Source organism: Clarias gariepinus, chromosome 5 (assembly GCF_024256425.1).
Source record: "Clarias gariepinus isolate MV-2021 ecotype Netherlands chromosome 5, CGAR_prim_01v2, whole genome shotgun sequence".
NCBI lineage: Eukaryota > Metazoa > Chordata > Actinopteri > Siluriformes > Clariidae > Clarias > Clarias gariepinus.
This window is the reverse complement of record NC_071104.1, coordinates 7,847,441-7,861,199: the sequence shown is the minus strand read 5'-3', so window position 1 is coordinate 7,861,199 and position 13,759 is coordinate 7,847,441. Positions and strand designations below refer to the sequence as shown.

General features: G+C 38.3%; 1 protein-coding gene across 1 annotated transcript in view; it reads left to right on the top strand.

Annotated features, from left to right (window-relative positions):
* LOC128524004 (dynein axonemal heavy chain 7-like) overlaps positions 1-12,915 on the top strand; it is a 57,505-nt gene extending 44,590 nt beyond the window's left edge. The window contains exons 45-63 of the mRNA XM_053496265.1: positions 645-808; positions 1,203-1,357; positions 1,471-1,661; positions 1,837-1,970; positions 2,529-2,864; positions 3,408-3,534; positions 3,713-3,907; positions 4,062-4,154; positions 4,276-4,452; positions 4,611-4,772; positions 5,052-5,252; positions 6,258-6,419; positions 6,874-7,059; positions 7,206-7,343; positions 8,002-8,232; positions 8,647-8,799; positions 9,062-9,239; positions 10,247-10,350; positions 12,233-12,915. Coding sequence (XP_053352240.1) covers positions 645-808; positions 1,203-1,357; positions 1,471-1,661; positions 1,837-1,970; positions 2,529-2,864; positions 3,408-3,534; positions 3,713-3,907; positions 4,062-4,154; positions 4,276-4,452; positions 4,611-4,772; positions 5,052-5,252; positions 6,258-6,419; positions 6,874-7,059; positions 7,206-7,343; positions 8,002-8,232; positions 8,647-8,799; positions 9,062-9,239; positions 10,247-10,350; positions 12,233-12,439 — 3,294 coding nt within the window. The 3' untranslated portion in view covers positions 12,440-12,915. The remainder of the gene's footprint in view (positions 1-644; positions 809-1,202; positions 1,358-1,470; positions 1,662-1,836; positions 1,971-2,528; positions 2,865-3,407; positions 3,535-3,712; positions 3,908-4,061; positions 4,155-4,275; positions 4,453-4,610; positions 4,773-5,051; positions 5,253-6,257; positions 6,420-6,873; positions 7,060-7,205; positions 7,344-8,001; positions 8,233-8,646; positions 8,800-9,061; positions 9,240-10,246; positions 10,351-12,232) is intronic.
* The last annotated feature ends 844 nt before the right edge of the window (positions 12,916-13,759 follow it).

The following is a 13,759-nucleotide window of genomic DNA, read 5'->3' as shown; positions in this document are numbered from 1 at the left end:
CAAACGTGGTAATTGATTTTTTTTATTTAAATATGACAGGCTCATAACTTGTAAGGCATGAGAAATGCAAATGCAAATGGACTTTTCTTTTTCATTTGAAATTTGGCAGTCAGTGTTCGTTCACAAAGGCGAAAAAGCAAACGGTAATGCAAAGTTTGCAATTGCATTTGAATTATGTCACACTTGCGTCCACATATGGAAAACGCAACTGCAAATGAAACTTGCAATTCCTTTAAATAATGTCTGAGATATTACTCCATAGCAATGTTTCTGGTCATGTGTGTTTATGAAAGGCATCCTACACAGTAGCCCCCTACTTCCTCCTCTCCTCTCTTCTTCACGCATACACACACACACTAACAGAAACATTGCTGCGTCAGGATTATTTTCAAAGGTAAAGTGCAAGTTACTTTGTTTTATTTTGGTTTTAAATGTTGCATTTATTATTTTTTTATTCATATTTTTGGCTTGTGGAACAAATTGTTTTCATTTTCAGAGCTTCCATTATTTCTTATAGGGAAATTTGCTTCATTATACTGTATGAGTACTTTGATATACAAGCACACTTCCAGAATGAAGTATGCTTGCAATCCAAGGTTTAACTGTATATGATTTTCAATTATTGTTTTAACCTGCCTTTCTAGAGTGCTACAGATGAATGGATCGAGTTGTGTAAGGCCAGAGGGATCCCCTGCTCTAAGCATGTCTCACTGAAGCGTTCCCTGGGAGATCCGGTAAAAATCAGAAGCTGGAACATTGCTGGTCTTCCATCTGATAGTTTTTCCATTGACAGCGCCATCATCATCTCGTACGTGCTTCCTCAAATCTATACATACACGAAATATGTCGATCATGTGTTTGCACAGTATTGCACTTAATGAGGTGCATGTATACACACATGTTACCTTAAGTTTTGATATGGATTTCCTGTGTGACAGCTGTAGAGTTGAACCTAGAAGTCAGCTTGGACTTCTTTGAACCATGACAGCTGTGTAGTAAACACCATACTGTTCTTGCATTGTGATTGCACTATATTTTGTGACATGCTAAAGATAAAGAAGTGAACATAATGCTACAAGAATGTTGCTAAATCTGATTTTATCTGGCCTTGGGCAAATATTATTTGAGATGTTTTTTTTTTGTTTTTTTTTTACGAGGTTGAAATGTTTCTAACTTCTTTGTCTTACCTCCCTCCTCTGCAGGAATGCAAGGCGATGGCCACTGATGATCGACCCACAGGGCCAAGCAAACAAATGGGTAAAGAACATGGAGAAGGCCAACAACCTGCACATTATCAAGCTGAGCGACAGCGACTATGTAAGAACGCTGGAGAACTGCATTCAATTTGGCAAGCCAGGTAATTGCAGGAAAATTAACTACTCAGTAAATAATTGGAATAATGTACTTGGTTACTGTTAATTCTTTCAGGATATTGCAAATGAAGCAACTTAAAACAAATTTGTTTTCCAGTGCTGCTGGAAAATGTGGGCGAGGAGCTGGACCCCATTCTTGAGCCTCTGCTGCTGAAGCAGACATTTAAGCAAAGTGGGAGTGTGTGTATCCGGCTGGGAGACTCCACCATAGAGTACTCACCAGATTTCCGCTTCTACATCACCACCAAACTACGCAACCCACACTATCTGCCAGAGACTTCAGTCAAGGTGGGGCTTAAACACACATGCACACACACATGCACGCCCGCACCATTTGTACACAACAACCATAATAAGTATTACAAGAAAGGACACCAAATATAAAACATACTTCTCATATGTGGTGTGACAGTGAATTGCCCTGTGTGCCATTACTTTATTCAAATTCACCTTGAATGTTTAGGTGACGCTTCTGAACTTCATGATCACACCTGAGGGAATTCAGGACCAGCTGCTTGGTATAGTAGTAGCTAGAGAGAGGCCAGATCTAGAAGAGGAGAAACAAGCCCTCATCCTGCAGGGAGCTGAAAACCAGAAGTATGTCGAGAGAGAACCTTTATTTCCCACTATTTCCTTCTTGTTATATCAGTAGAATTTGCTTTGTTGCTTTTGTTTTTCTCATGTGGTTGCTTAAGAGTTTCCCAGTGCTCACACACCCAGCTTCATAAGGTAAAGAGATGCTTTAGATAAGAGGAAAATCACACGTTTTGACACAGCAGAAGCAAATTCTACCCAAGAGCTTTGACCTTAAGAGACTTTAAAGAGAATTAGGAGAATTATTTTTTGTAAATGGACAGTGCTTAGCAAACATTGAAATTCTGATGCATTACAAAGTGGGGCAATGTTATTGGGAAATAATGATCTCCATGGTGATCAAGAGCTGTTGGAGATTCACGTTGGAGTGCATTGCATTACAACTGCATCAATAACAACACTATCAATAATAATAATAATAATAATAATAAACATTGAGTTGTTAAGGTTGTGGTATAAATTGTATAAATTGTATAAATATAAATGGTATCAATTGTGGTGTAATTTTAAAGATGTTTTGTGACTTAGAAAGTGTCTGGCCCACTTTTCCTTATCCTGCAGAATGCTTCAAGAGCTTGAAGACAGGATCCTGAAAGTACTGTCATCATCCGAAGGTAACATCCTGGAGGATGAGAGCGCTGTAGAGATTCTCTCCTCCTCCAAAGTGCTGGCCAATAATATTTCAGAGAAGCAAGCTGTAGCTGAGGTGACGGAAAAAATGATTGATGAAACACGTTTGGGCTACACACCCATTTCAGTCCACTCTGGCATTTTGTTTTTCTCCATCGCTGATCTGGCAAACATTGAACCCATGTACCAGTACTCACTTGGCTGGTTCATCAATCTCTTTAACTCATCCATCGACAACTCAGACAAGAGTGAGGTTCTGGAGCAGAGGTGAGAAGCTACATGAACTGTTTTGTTTAGCAGAAATTTTGTTTCTCATGAAAATGTTTTTTTGTAATTATTCTTCTATAGGTTGTTTGTCTGTTAGTTTTAGTTGTCCTAAACACAAAGAAATGTCTTTAAGCCATAAAAAAATGTTTTAGCTTTAATATGTCAAAATATTAGCCCATTTCCTTTTTTTTTTTTTTTTTTACATATATCCCACACTAAAATTATATATATATATATATATATATATATATATATATATATATTATTGAGGTAATATATATTTTTTTAATATTACACAAAGATCACACCAAGTCTACAAAAAATGTTTTGAATGATGGTTTCATTGATTAAAGAAAAAAAAGCTGTCCAAATCCCCAAACATACGATAAAAAAATGTGTCCATATTTTATTAAAATAATTAATCACCATGTATCAATAACAGTGAAAATAAGTGATATATTTATAAAGCCATTGCACCAAGATTAAAAAAAGATAATTTTCAGTATTTATTTTTCTTACTTGCCTATTTGTGTATTTGTCTAGATTGCAGATCCTAAAAGACCATTTCACCTACTCCCTTTATGTAAATGTGTGCCGATCACTCTTTGAGAAAGACAAGCTGCTCTTCTCCTTCTGTCTCAGTGTTAACCTGCTTAAACACGAAGGACTTGTAAGTACTGCCTAAAATCAGTAAGCATGCTTGTTGTGGCCTTTTCCATGTGTTTTTGATTCTTTAAACTGCATGTTACTGCTGCTGTTACTTATAGACACAGAAACCAAATTGCGATAATATCATCTGCACCAGGAATACTATAATTTTTGAACACGACCTTGGGTTCATCTTTTAGGTTGATGAAAATGAGTGGCGCTTTCTGCTGACGGGTGGCGTGGGTCTGGATAACCCATACCCCAAACCCTGCAAGTGGCTAGCTAAAAAATCCTGGGACGAGATCTGTCGTCTGGATGAGATGGTGCCCTTCAGGGGCCTGCGAAAAGACATGGAATGTTTAGATGATGAATGGAAGGAAGTCTATGACAGCAAGGTGTGCTTAATAAATAATCACTGTGTTTAATAAGGTGTGTTTAGAAAATAAAGAAAGTGATTCTAAAATCATGCAAGATGGCTATATTGGGTTCTTAAAACATGACAATTATGGCTTAAGTGACAACTTTATGTTACATGTGTTTGTTACACAGGATCCTCATCACACACCTTTTCCTGGGGAGTGGCAAGAAACACTGGGACAATTTAGGAGAATGTTGGTAATACGATGTCTGAGACCAGACAAGGTAACACAATTGTGCACAATAGTCCGTCAACTTTTATACATAGTGCAATTTACTGTTAGGAGTACTACAACCTGAAACCCCTTAATCTGTGTGTTCCTCTTTTAAATTTTTTCCCCTGCAGATCATTCCTATGGTGCAGGAGTTTGTGTCCAGCAACTTGGGACAGCGGTTTGTCGAGGTGCCTCCCTTTAACCTGGGGAACGCTTTTTCAGACAGTCACAGCTGCGCTCCCCTTATCTTCATCCTCTCACCAGGCTCTGACCCAATGGCAGCTCTGCTGAAGTTTGGAGATGAACAGGTTAAACATTTGTCCTTCTTTTCAGTGTTTGTCAAAGAATGTTGTAGGTTACACCAAAGTATAATGTTTGTATTTAAAGCCCTTTGAGGTTTCAGTAGTGTCTCAGCAGAATCACTGCCCTGTTATGCGAAGCACTGTGCCTTTTGTGTTGTTCACAGGGTTTCACAGGCAACAAGCTGACCTCTCTGTCACTGGGCCAAGGCCAGGGTCCCATTGCAATGAATATGATAGATGCAGGAATGAGGTACGGTACCTGGGTGGTGTTGCAAAACTGCCACCTGGCCACTTCTTGGATGACAACGCTGGAACGGGTTTGTGAGGTACTGCTGGATAACATGGTAGTTTATTAGGATAGCAGTGAAACCTGAATAAAAGTTAGAACTAGAAGTATAGTTTGTAGCATTTAATAAAGTCATTAAATTGTTAGTTGAACCAGAAATTACCTCTACTAGAAGTAAAAATTGCTGATTATAGTTTGTGGTGTTTAGCCGGACATAGTTTGTGGTATTTGTAATATTTGGAAAAAACAGTCTTTTGTACTTGAAAGAAAGCTTTTGCTATACCAACTGCTAAAATGTTGTGACCTTATTTTCCTCCAGGAGCTCAACCCAGACACCACTAATCCAGAATTCCGTCTGTGGCTCACAAGTTACCCCTCACCTAACTTCCCTGTGGCTGTCCTTCAAAACAGTGTTAAGATGACAAACGAGGCTCCCAAGGGCTTGCGTTCCAACATTGTCGGCTCCCTTAATATGGATCCCATCTCTGATCCACAGTTCTTCAACAGCAACTCAAAGCCGGTAAGTCCGGAGTCTAGAAAAAAATAAGTTAATTAAATAAATATAAGTGTTGTCTATCGGGTAGTATCTGGTTTACGATATAGCAAAATGTTATATTTTCACTCACTATACACGTAATTGTGTAGTAATGGGTTTTGTACATGTTTGCATGTGTATGTGTATATATATATATATATATATATAAAAAATGGAACCTTGAATTGCGAGAAACGCGGTTTGCAAGACGAGCAAAGATTTTTTATAAATTCTAACTTGAAAAATTAGCGAGTCTTGGTTTACGAGTATCCTGTACCGAGTATCACGCATTCGCTTCTTGTTTTGACGCTGAGCGTCACGTGATCACAACTGAGCCAATGGTTTTTCTCTCTCTTGTGCTGCGGAATTGTGGGTAATCGTCTCCCCTGCTGAGTCTTAGTGCTCATCTCTATTAGTGCTCGTGTACTGGAACACTGTGGCCACGTGTGTGCACATAAAACATATTTTATTTTGTGTTTGTAAGCGTTTGTACAGCGCATGTGTACCGTTTCTTATAACACACGTGTGTGCGTATGAAGCAAAAGCAAGTCTCATTAAAGGTAAACGATCCATTTTTTTTCTCTCTTTCTCTGTATTAGCCTGTCGTTAGTTGTTATGTGTGTGTGTGTGTGTGTGTGTGTGTGTGTGTGTGTGTGTGTGTGTTGGTGTGTGCGAACGAGCACGGTGTCAAATTACACGCACACACACATAACAACTAACGACAGGCTAATACAGAGAGAGAGAGAAAAAAAATGGATCGTTTACCTTTAACACACACACACACACTCTCGCCTTTAAAGGTCCCCTTCCACCCCCTCCTTCTCTCGGCGTCCCACACACATACAGACACACACTCTTTGCCCTACACAGAAACTCTGCTCTGTCGCAATTCTTTTCAAAGGCAAAGTGCAGTGATTAGAGTGTCATGTTCCTTATATATATATATATATATATATATATATAAATTGTGTGTGTGTGTGTGTGTTTTAGGCGGTATTCAAAAAGCTCCTGTATGGCCTGTGTTTCTTTCATGCCCTTGCCCAAGAGCGAAGGAAGTTTGGACCCCTGGGCTGGAACATCCCCTATGAGTTCAATGAAACTGACTTGCGTGTCTCAGTTCAGCAACTGCACATCTTTCTTGACCAATATGAAGTAAGAATACACACATGCACATGCACAGTGCATACACTTCTGCTGGTCTGCACAGTCCATTGACTTCTGAAGTGTCCTAAAATTGCCAACTGACACCTAGTATGCCGGCACATAAACAAAAGCAAGAATTATTCTGTAGACAAAGCTGTTATTTACAGTTGTTGTCATAATTTTAATGCTTCAATTAGTTAAATATATAATAATTTTTCAATATAATTTAGGAATTTAATAATAAAATATAATAATAATTTACCATAAATTAAATGAAATCAGCATTAGAAAATAACTTATTAACCACATTAACCATACATACAAATAAAGTCAAATTTAGTATTTGTTTAATTATGTACCTCAAGGGACCCCCCTGCATCACCTCATATGTGGATAAACTTTATCTTCGCCAACTAGACTATATAAACTGCTTTCATTAATAATTTTTTTTTGTTTGTTTTAGGATGTGCCGTTTGATGCTCTGCGCTACATGACAGGAGAGTGTAACTATGGAGGACGTGTGACGGATGACTGGGACCGTCGGACCCTCCGCACCATCCTCTCCATCTTCTACACAAATAAGATCATTGAAGACCCAGAGTACAAGTTTGACCCAAGCGGAATATACTACTCACCGCCTGAAGGAGATGTAATATCACACTGACACACATACACACCACACACACCACACACACATACAATGCATAACGGTGGCATGCTGTAAATGCACCATAAATCTTTAGTGTCTCTGCTTTCTGCGTATGTGCATCAGAAAATGTCTTGTTCCTTTTCCAGCTCATCAGCTACATAGAGTACACCAAAGCACTCCCACTGTACCCATCACCAGAAATCTTTGGAATGAATGCCAATGCTGACATCACCAAGGATCAGGTGGAGACGCAGCTCCTCTTTGACAGCATCCTGCTTACTCAGGTTAAAAATCTCATTGTTTAAACCTAGATATTACAAATGAATTTCTCTTGGTCCTATTTCCTATTTCCTAGGAAATATCATTCACTGTAAATAATAAAACACAGATTAGTATAGTTCATACACAGAGAGGATAAATCGATCAGCCCACATTGCTATTTTTAGTCCTAATTTTCAACATGATGGGCGTTATCCAATCAGGTTTTTTAAATAATATTCATGTGAGGAAAACCAGTGTGTGTATTACTTCTATGTAATAAGATATAAATAATGCCTTCATTTATTGCAGCTGTTTCTTTTTTTTAGATGTGGATGAATTAACATTAATTTCCTTGCATTTAGGTATACTCTTGTTTGTATGTAACTAAAAAAAGAGCTTCTTTCTGACCCTACAGTAGCTGTAATGTTAGCATTCTAATAATTTCCCATGCATAACTTATGGCTGCAATAATCATGCACATTTCTGATGAACTAGTCATTGTTTGTTAATTTGTGTGTGTGTTTTACTTCTGGAAGTTTTAACCATAAATGTAAGCTCATGCTAAATCTAAAATCTAGTCAGTAATTTTGTGGCTTTTGCAGAATGAACTATAAGCGACATCCTGGTATTTAATTATGGAAATGAATTTGCTAATCCAGCACCTTCATCTTTTTCCTACAGTCTCGGATGACAGGGGGTGATGCTGAATCCTCTGACAAAATGGTGTCTGCGGTGGCTTCAGACATTTTGAGCAAACTCCCAGAAGACTTTGACACGGAAGCAGCCATGCGCAAATTTCCCACCAGTTACAGACAGAGCATGAACACCGTGCTGGTGCAGGAGATGGGTCGCTTCATTAAACTGCTACGGACAATCCGTGATTCATGTATCAACATCCAGAAGGCCGTCAAGGTCAGAACCATACTTTAGATAAGAAACCTCAAAAAACATTATACAGTACTGTACATACTGTACTTTTAAGGCCTTAAGGGCCATTATAGAACGCTTAGAGATACTTTTAAAGGCTTTGAGGAACCTTAGATAAATTTTAGAGGTTCTTTTAATATAATGAGGAACCTTTAATGTGAATTCCTAAATGTGAACCGTACATGGTTAAACCTTAAAAGGGAATTCTAAAGCAAGCTTTAGAACCTGTGAAATGTGTTGTGACCTTAGATTATCTTTGGAAGCTCTGAGGTACCTAAGAGAAGCCTGTGTGGTGTAGGACAGATGCCCTAGTTTTTGTCACACTTCTTGTTAGCATGCCTGGTACTGAAGATAAACACATGTGCCAGATCTTTACCTATTTACCTTTCTGTGCTACAGGGGCTGGTGGTGATGTCAGCCGAGCTAGAGGAAGTAGTGACAAGCATCTTGAAGGGCCGTGTTCCGGGAATGTGGATGAAAAAGTCGTACCCAAGCCTCAAGCCTCTTGGAGGATACGTCAAGGACTTCCTAGAGAGGCTTAAATTCTTACAGGTGAGCTTGGGCTGTCCTGTTTGACCACACATACACTATAGCACACAGCACTAACCTAAGAACTTATGTCACTATACTTACAACAGACTGTAAGCATGGTATTTTGTTATATTAAAATATATTTATAAAGATGATGCTGTAGTGAGTAAAGATTGCAAAAAAGATCTGGTAGAAAAGATCCTAGCCACCTCTTATAGACTTGTATAAGGTAGCAGTAATGATGATACAGGGTGTTAATCATCCTCATGTTTTCCTTGTGTAGGACTGGTATGATGATGGCACACCAGCTGTGTTTTGGATATCAGGCTTCTTCTTCACCCAAGCTTTCCTAACCGGAGGTCAGCAAAATTACGCTCGTAAACACGGCATCCCCATCGACCTGCTCGGCTTTGACTTTGAAGTCATGGATGACATGGAGTTTACAGAGGCTCCTGAGGATGGTAAGCCAGAGAGAAACAGTCAGATAGAAAGAAATGGACAGAAAGGTAGAGTTTTTATTAGAACCACCATAATGGTTAGACCACATTTCTCTGTGAACAGGCTCAAGTGTTTCGGACACAACTTTGGCATTCCTGATGCTTGTTTGGTATTACCAGGCCCGGTGTATACCAATAGCTGTCTAAAGTGTTAACACAAGGCAGGTTGTATAAATCGTGCTACTATTAAAACAGCTTGTAAGGATGCTTAAGTAGATAGTGTAGTGATAGTGTAGCGGGTTTGACTACGGGGGACATCACAAACAGGGACACGAGGTGAGGTCTTACGGAAAAGAGATTAATTTATTGGAATAATGGGGAGGGAAAGGGTTAAGGCAGGGAGGAAGGGAAAAAGGAAAGAAAGGATGTACATGTAGGCATGCATGTGCGGTCTGGTGAGCAGTGGCGGCAGGAAGAGTAGCAGAGTGGGCCAGCGTGGGAAGGGGCTTCTTCCATTTATCACTGGCGTGGCAGCAGGTGGGTATCTCCCGGACACGTTTCATCTAGTCGGCTTTTCTGGCTGGAAATGGTAGCCTTGTCGTGGAACACACAGTGGCCTTTTGTTCCTCAGCGGTAGGGTCATGAAATCCGGCTCTGTTTGAAAGATCCAGTGCCAGGTGGAGCTTTAGCAGTGCTCGCGGCTGTCCTCAGTGCCATTCCGTTTGTGCATTTAAAGTCCCAGGCGCATAGCATTGCCACTCATCACGTTTATGGTGTCTGCCGCGTGTCTTTGCTTATTATTTCTACGGCGCTTTCCAGATCCAGACAAACAGACCGCTAGACAGACATCTTATCAGACCCTGAGCTGAGATTTAGGCGCATGCCACAATAAACATGAGTTATGTATGAATCAGCAAAAATAGAGAAACTATAATGTATGAGAGAGAGAGGTAGAGACTAGCATGTTTGCATTTCAAGGTGGTGAATGTGTATATACAGTAACCCACAGTGCTACTTTTTCTCCTTGGCAGGGGTCTATGTTCGTGGTTTGTTCCTTGATGGGGCACGCTGGGACAGAGAAAAGAAACTGCTAGCAGAGTCCTACCCCAAAGTCCTCCATGACACTATGCCAGTGGTAAGTATTCACCATTTTCTTATTTATATGCCTATGAGTTACTTTACATATTGTAAAGCAGTTTACAATAACACCTGAGATGTTTTGTAAGTTAATTAACAGAGTAAAATTTTAAACATAAATCACATACAGCACTGTATGTGCTGGTTTTACACATCACACTATTAGACTGTCCTTCAAAAAGCTCAGAGGTCCTATAAGCAGGTGTTTTAACTAAATAAGCAATTTCTCTTTTCAGTTCTCGGAGTTGAGATTCCATGATGCACTTTAACATGGCAGTGCCCATAGGTTCCTGGGCCCGTATTTACTAAGCGTCTCAGAATCACTTGTGGGAATTGATCTTAAATTAAATTAAGGGCTAAAAATAATCTCTCTCAAATAGGACATAAAAGTTATTAATAAAGTTTTCTGTTCTTACTTTTGGCGAGGATTAGGACTGCGTGGAAAGCACTGACACTGAGAGCCGCAAAGTAGGCTGCACATTATAGTGGGTGTTGGTAGTTTTTACAGGTTTTTGTAGTTTTAAATCATGGAAAAGCGAAATGGTAAAAGCTTTATGCACACAGATAAAACTTATAGATGTGTCACTCGGCTGCATGAAGTTATCCCAATCAGACTGCTCCAATCACAACTGTTTAAAGCCCCTATAAAAGGGCTGTGTAGGACATAATGATCAAAATGATTGCGGAAAGAAAGTGAAACTGAAAAGAGTATGAGAGCATATCTTTTAGTAACACGGAGTGACACAGACCTCATAAAACATCTCCCTTCCGTGCGCATCTCTGCCTAAATGCTATTTCTTCACTACTCTTAACCAGTTAGGACACCTCCGTAGCTCTCCTACTTTTTGCTGAAGATAGGAGTGATTCCCTATTTTGAATCTCTGTAGCTCTTACGGTAATCCTACTCCTGAAAGTAGAACCAAAATGGCATCATTCTAAGATTTTTTGGCCACTTAGGAGCAACTTCCTACTCTGAGATGCTTAGTACAGTAAATACGGACCCTGGTCTTTGTGTTCATATTTTAAATGGCTAAAAAAGTGCTTAAGCCTACTTTTTTGTGGAAATAAAAAAGTACATTAATACATTAAAAAATTCAATAAGCACAAGCCTAAAACTCCAGTTACATTCCAATTTAGCAGATAGCTTATTAAGTATTAATGTGGTCTTCACATGTTTGAGTTGTGTAAATGCCGTAACTTGGGAAATAGTGTGAGAGGTATACAGTAAACTGGAAAATTCTGACTTCCCAGTTGTCATTAATGCAGCTTAGCACACAAAACAATGATGAAGATGTGTAAAATATGCAATAATCTCTATTGAACTGTTGATATTGGGATGTATATCTTAGTTATGCTCTGTAAAGCCTTCATGAAAACTGTAATCTGAATTAGTGTAAATTGGTGTTTTTTTTGAGGTTGGTACCTCTAAATGAACTTTGCATGTGCAACAGGGGTAAGTTTTGCTCTTGCTTTTCTGGTATGGTCTTTATGAGCGCAAGTTTATTATAGGGTTTGATGAATTTTGCAAAACCACTTGAAAATACTGCTCTTGCAAGAACTTTCCCATAACAGCTGATCCTAAAAGCTTGTATCTTAAAATAACAAATAACTGTTGTTTTATATATTTTTTGTGTTGTTTTAAAGTTTTGCAATCTCCAGTATTGTTGTAGAATTTAGAAAATAAATCACAAAACAAAAAACATTGAATTAGAAGGAGTGTCCAGATTTTTGACTCTATTATAATGTTTTTTTTTTTTTTTAAATATATATAACACTATTTGATTTGATCTCTCTGGACATACTGTATGTAGTTATTAGAAACAGACTATCTGACTTGTGTGCATATGTAAAGGTTTTCCTTATTGATTTTCTCTATTTAGATTTGGCTTAAGCCCATGCTTAAGGAGGAGATCCCTAAGCGCCTATGCTACGTTTCACCTGTGTATAAGACGAGTGAAAGGCGGGGGACACTGTCCACTACTGGCCACTCAACCAATTACGTCATCTCCATGTGTCTCAACTCTGAAGTACAACCTGAGCACTGGATTCGTCGCGGAGTTGCTCTACTTTGCCAGCTGGACTCATAAAGAAGCAGTTTGTAATTAACCAGTTATATTTAAAAAAGTCGTCTCATACTGTTGACAGAAAGACTTAACCTGTACCTTTTTTTACTGTTAACAGAAACAATTATATATGCCCTTAACAAAAACACTCATCTAAACTGTCATACAGTTACCAAAAACAGTATTTAAATTTCCATTGATTAGCCATAACATGAAACTCATCTGTCTAGTATTTCACAGCTACTGTTTATGCCGTTTAAATAAAAAGAAAAGTATAAAAATCCAACTATTAAGTCTGATTTAATTGCTATCATTAATCTATCTATTTAAACCTATCTATTTAAGGCATCGACATCCGCTCTGTCTTGTTAATTCATCTAAAAGCCTCTACAGTATTTGCCAACAGCGCACACAGTTTGATAATTTCACACCTATCGTTAATGAAAAGTGAGAAGAGATTCCGCAGAATCTTCTGACAGTGCTTGCTCTGAAGGACTATACTCAACAGGAATATAGAGGATAAGAATCATATTTAAAATAAGATAATTAATTAAATAATAAGATTTTATCAAATTAGAACTTTATCCAAAAGCCAGACCGACCAAATTTCTCATTCACTGCTGAAGTAGTTAAATATGCTTATACTGTAGATTACATTTTAAAAATACAATCGCAAGTAAATTACAAACTGCATGTAATGTTGTAAAATAAAAATGAAACATTATTAGACACAAATATATGATATGGTAGTATACTGTATAAGATTTAGTTAGTAATTTAGTAACTTAGTTATTAACCTAGTTAACCCAGTGTAAGTATGTATCCAATAATGTAAACTTTAAAGCACTTTTTGTAAGTCGCTCTGGATAAGAGCGTCTGCCAAATGCCTAAATGTAAATGTAAATAAAATGAAAAAGCTCAATGAGTGCTCAAATGTAAAGCAAACGCTTTATTAATGTATTGTATATATTTAATTTCATTCAGCCGTTTAAGTTATATGAAAAATAACGTTCCTACCAGGCTACTATTATTTTCTGTTTAAATTTAAAGATGCCTGCGTGTGCAAAAAGACGAATACAATAAATACAAAAGTGGATAATCTTTAATAAAGTTGCCTAATACAATATTGTTTCCAATGCTGAAGCAAACATGATTTTGTTCAAATCTATTTTTTAAATACAACGCGACAGCGCACTCCGAGGTGACACCCACAGAACTGTAACTCCTCTTTTCACCTTTCATTCATGATAGGTGTGAAGTTATCAAACCAGTTTCGGTAATGGGAAAATTCGCAGAAATGGGGGGTTTAAAACGATTTAACAAGACCGAGCAGACGTCTCTGCC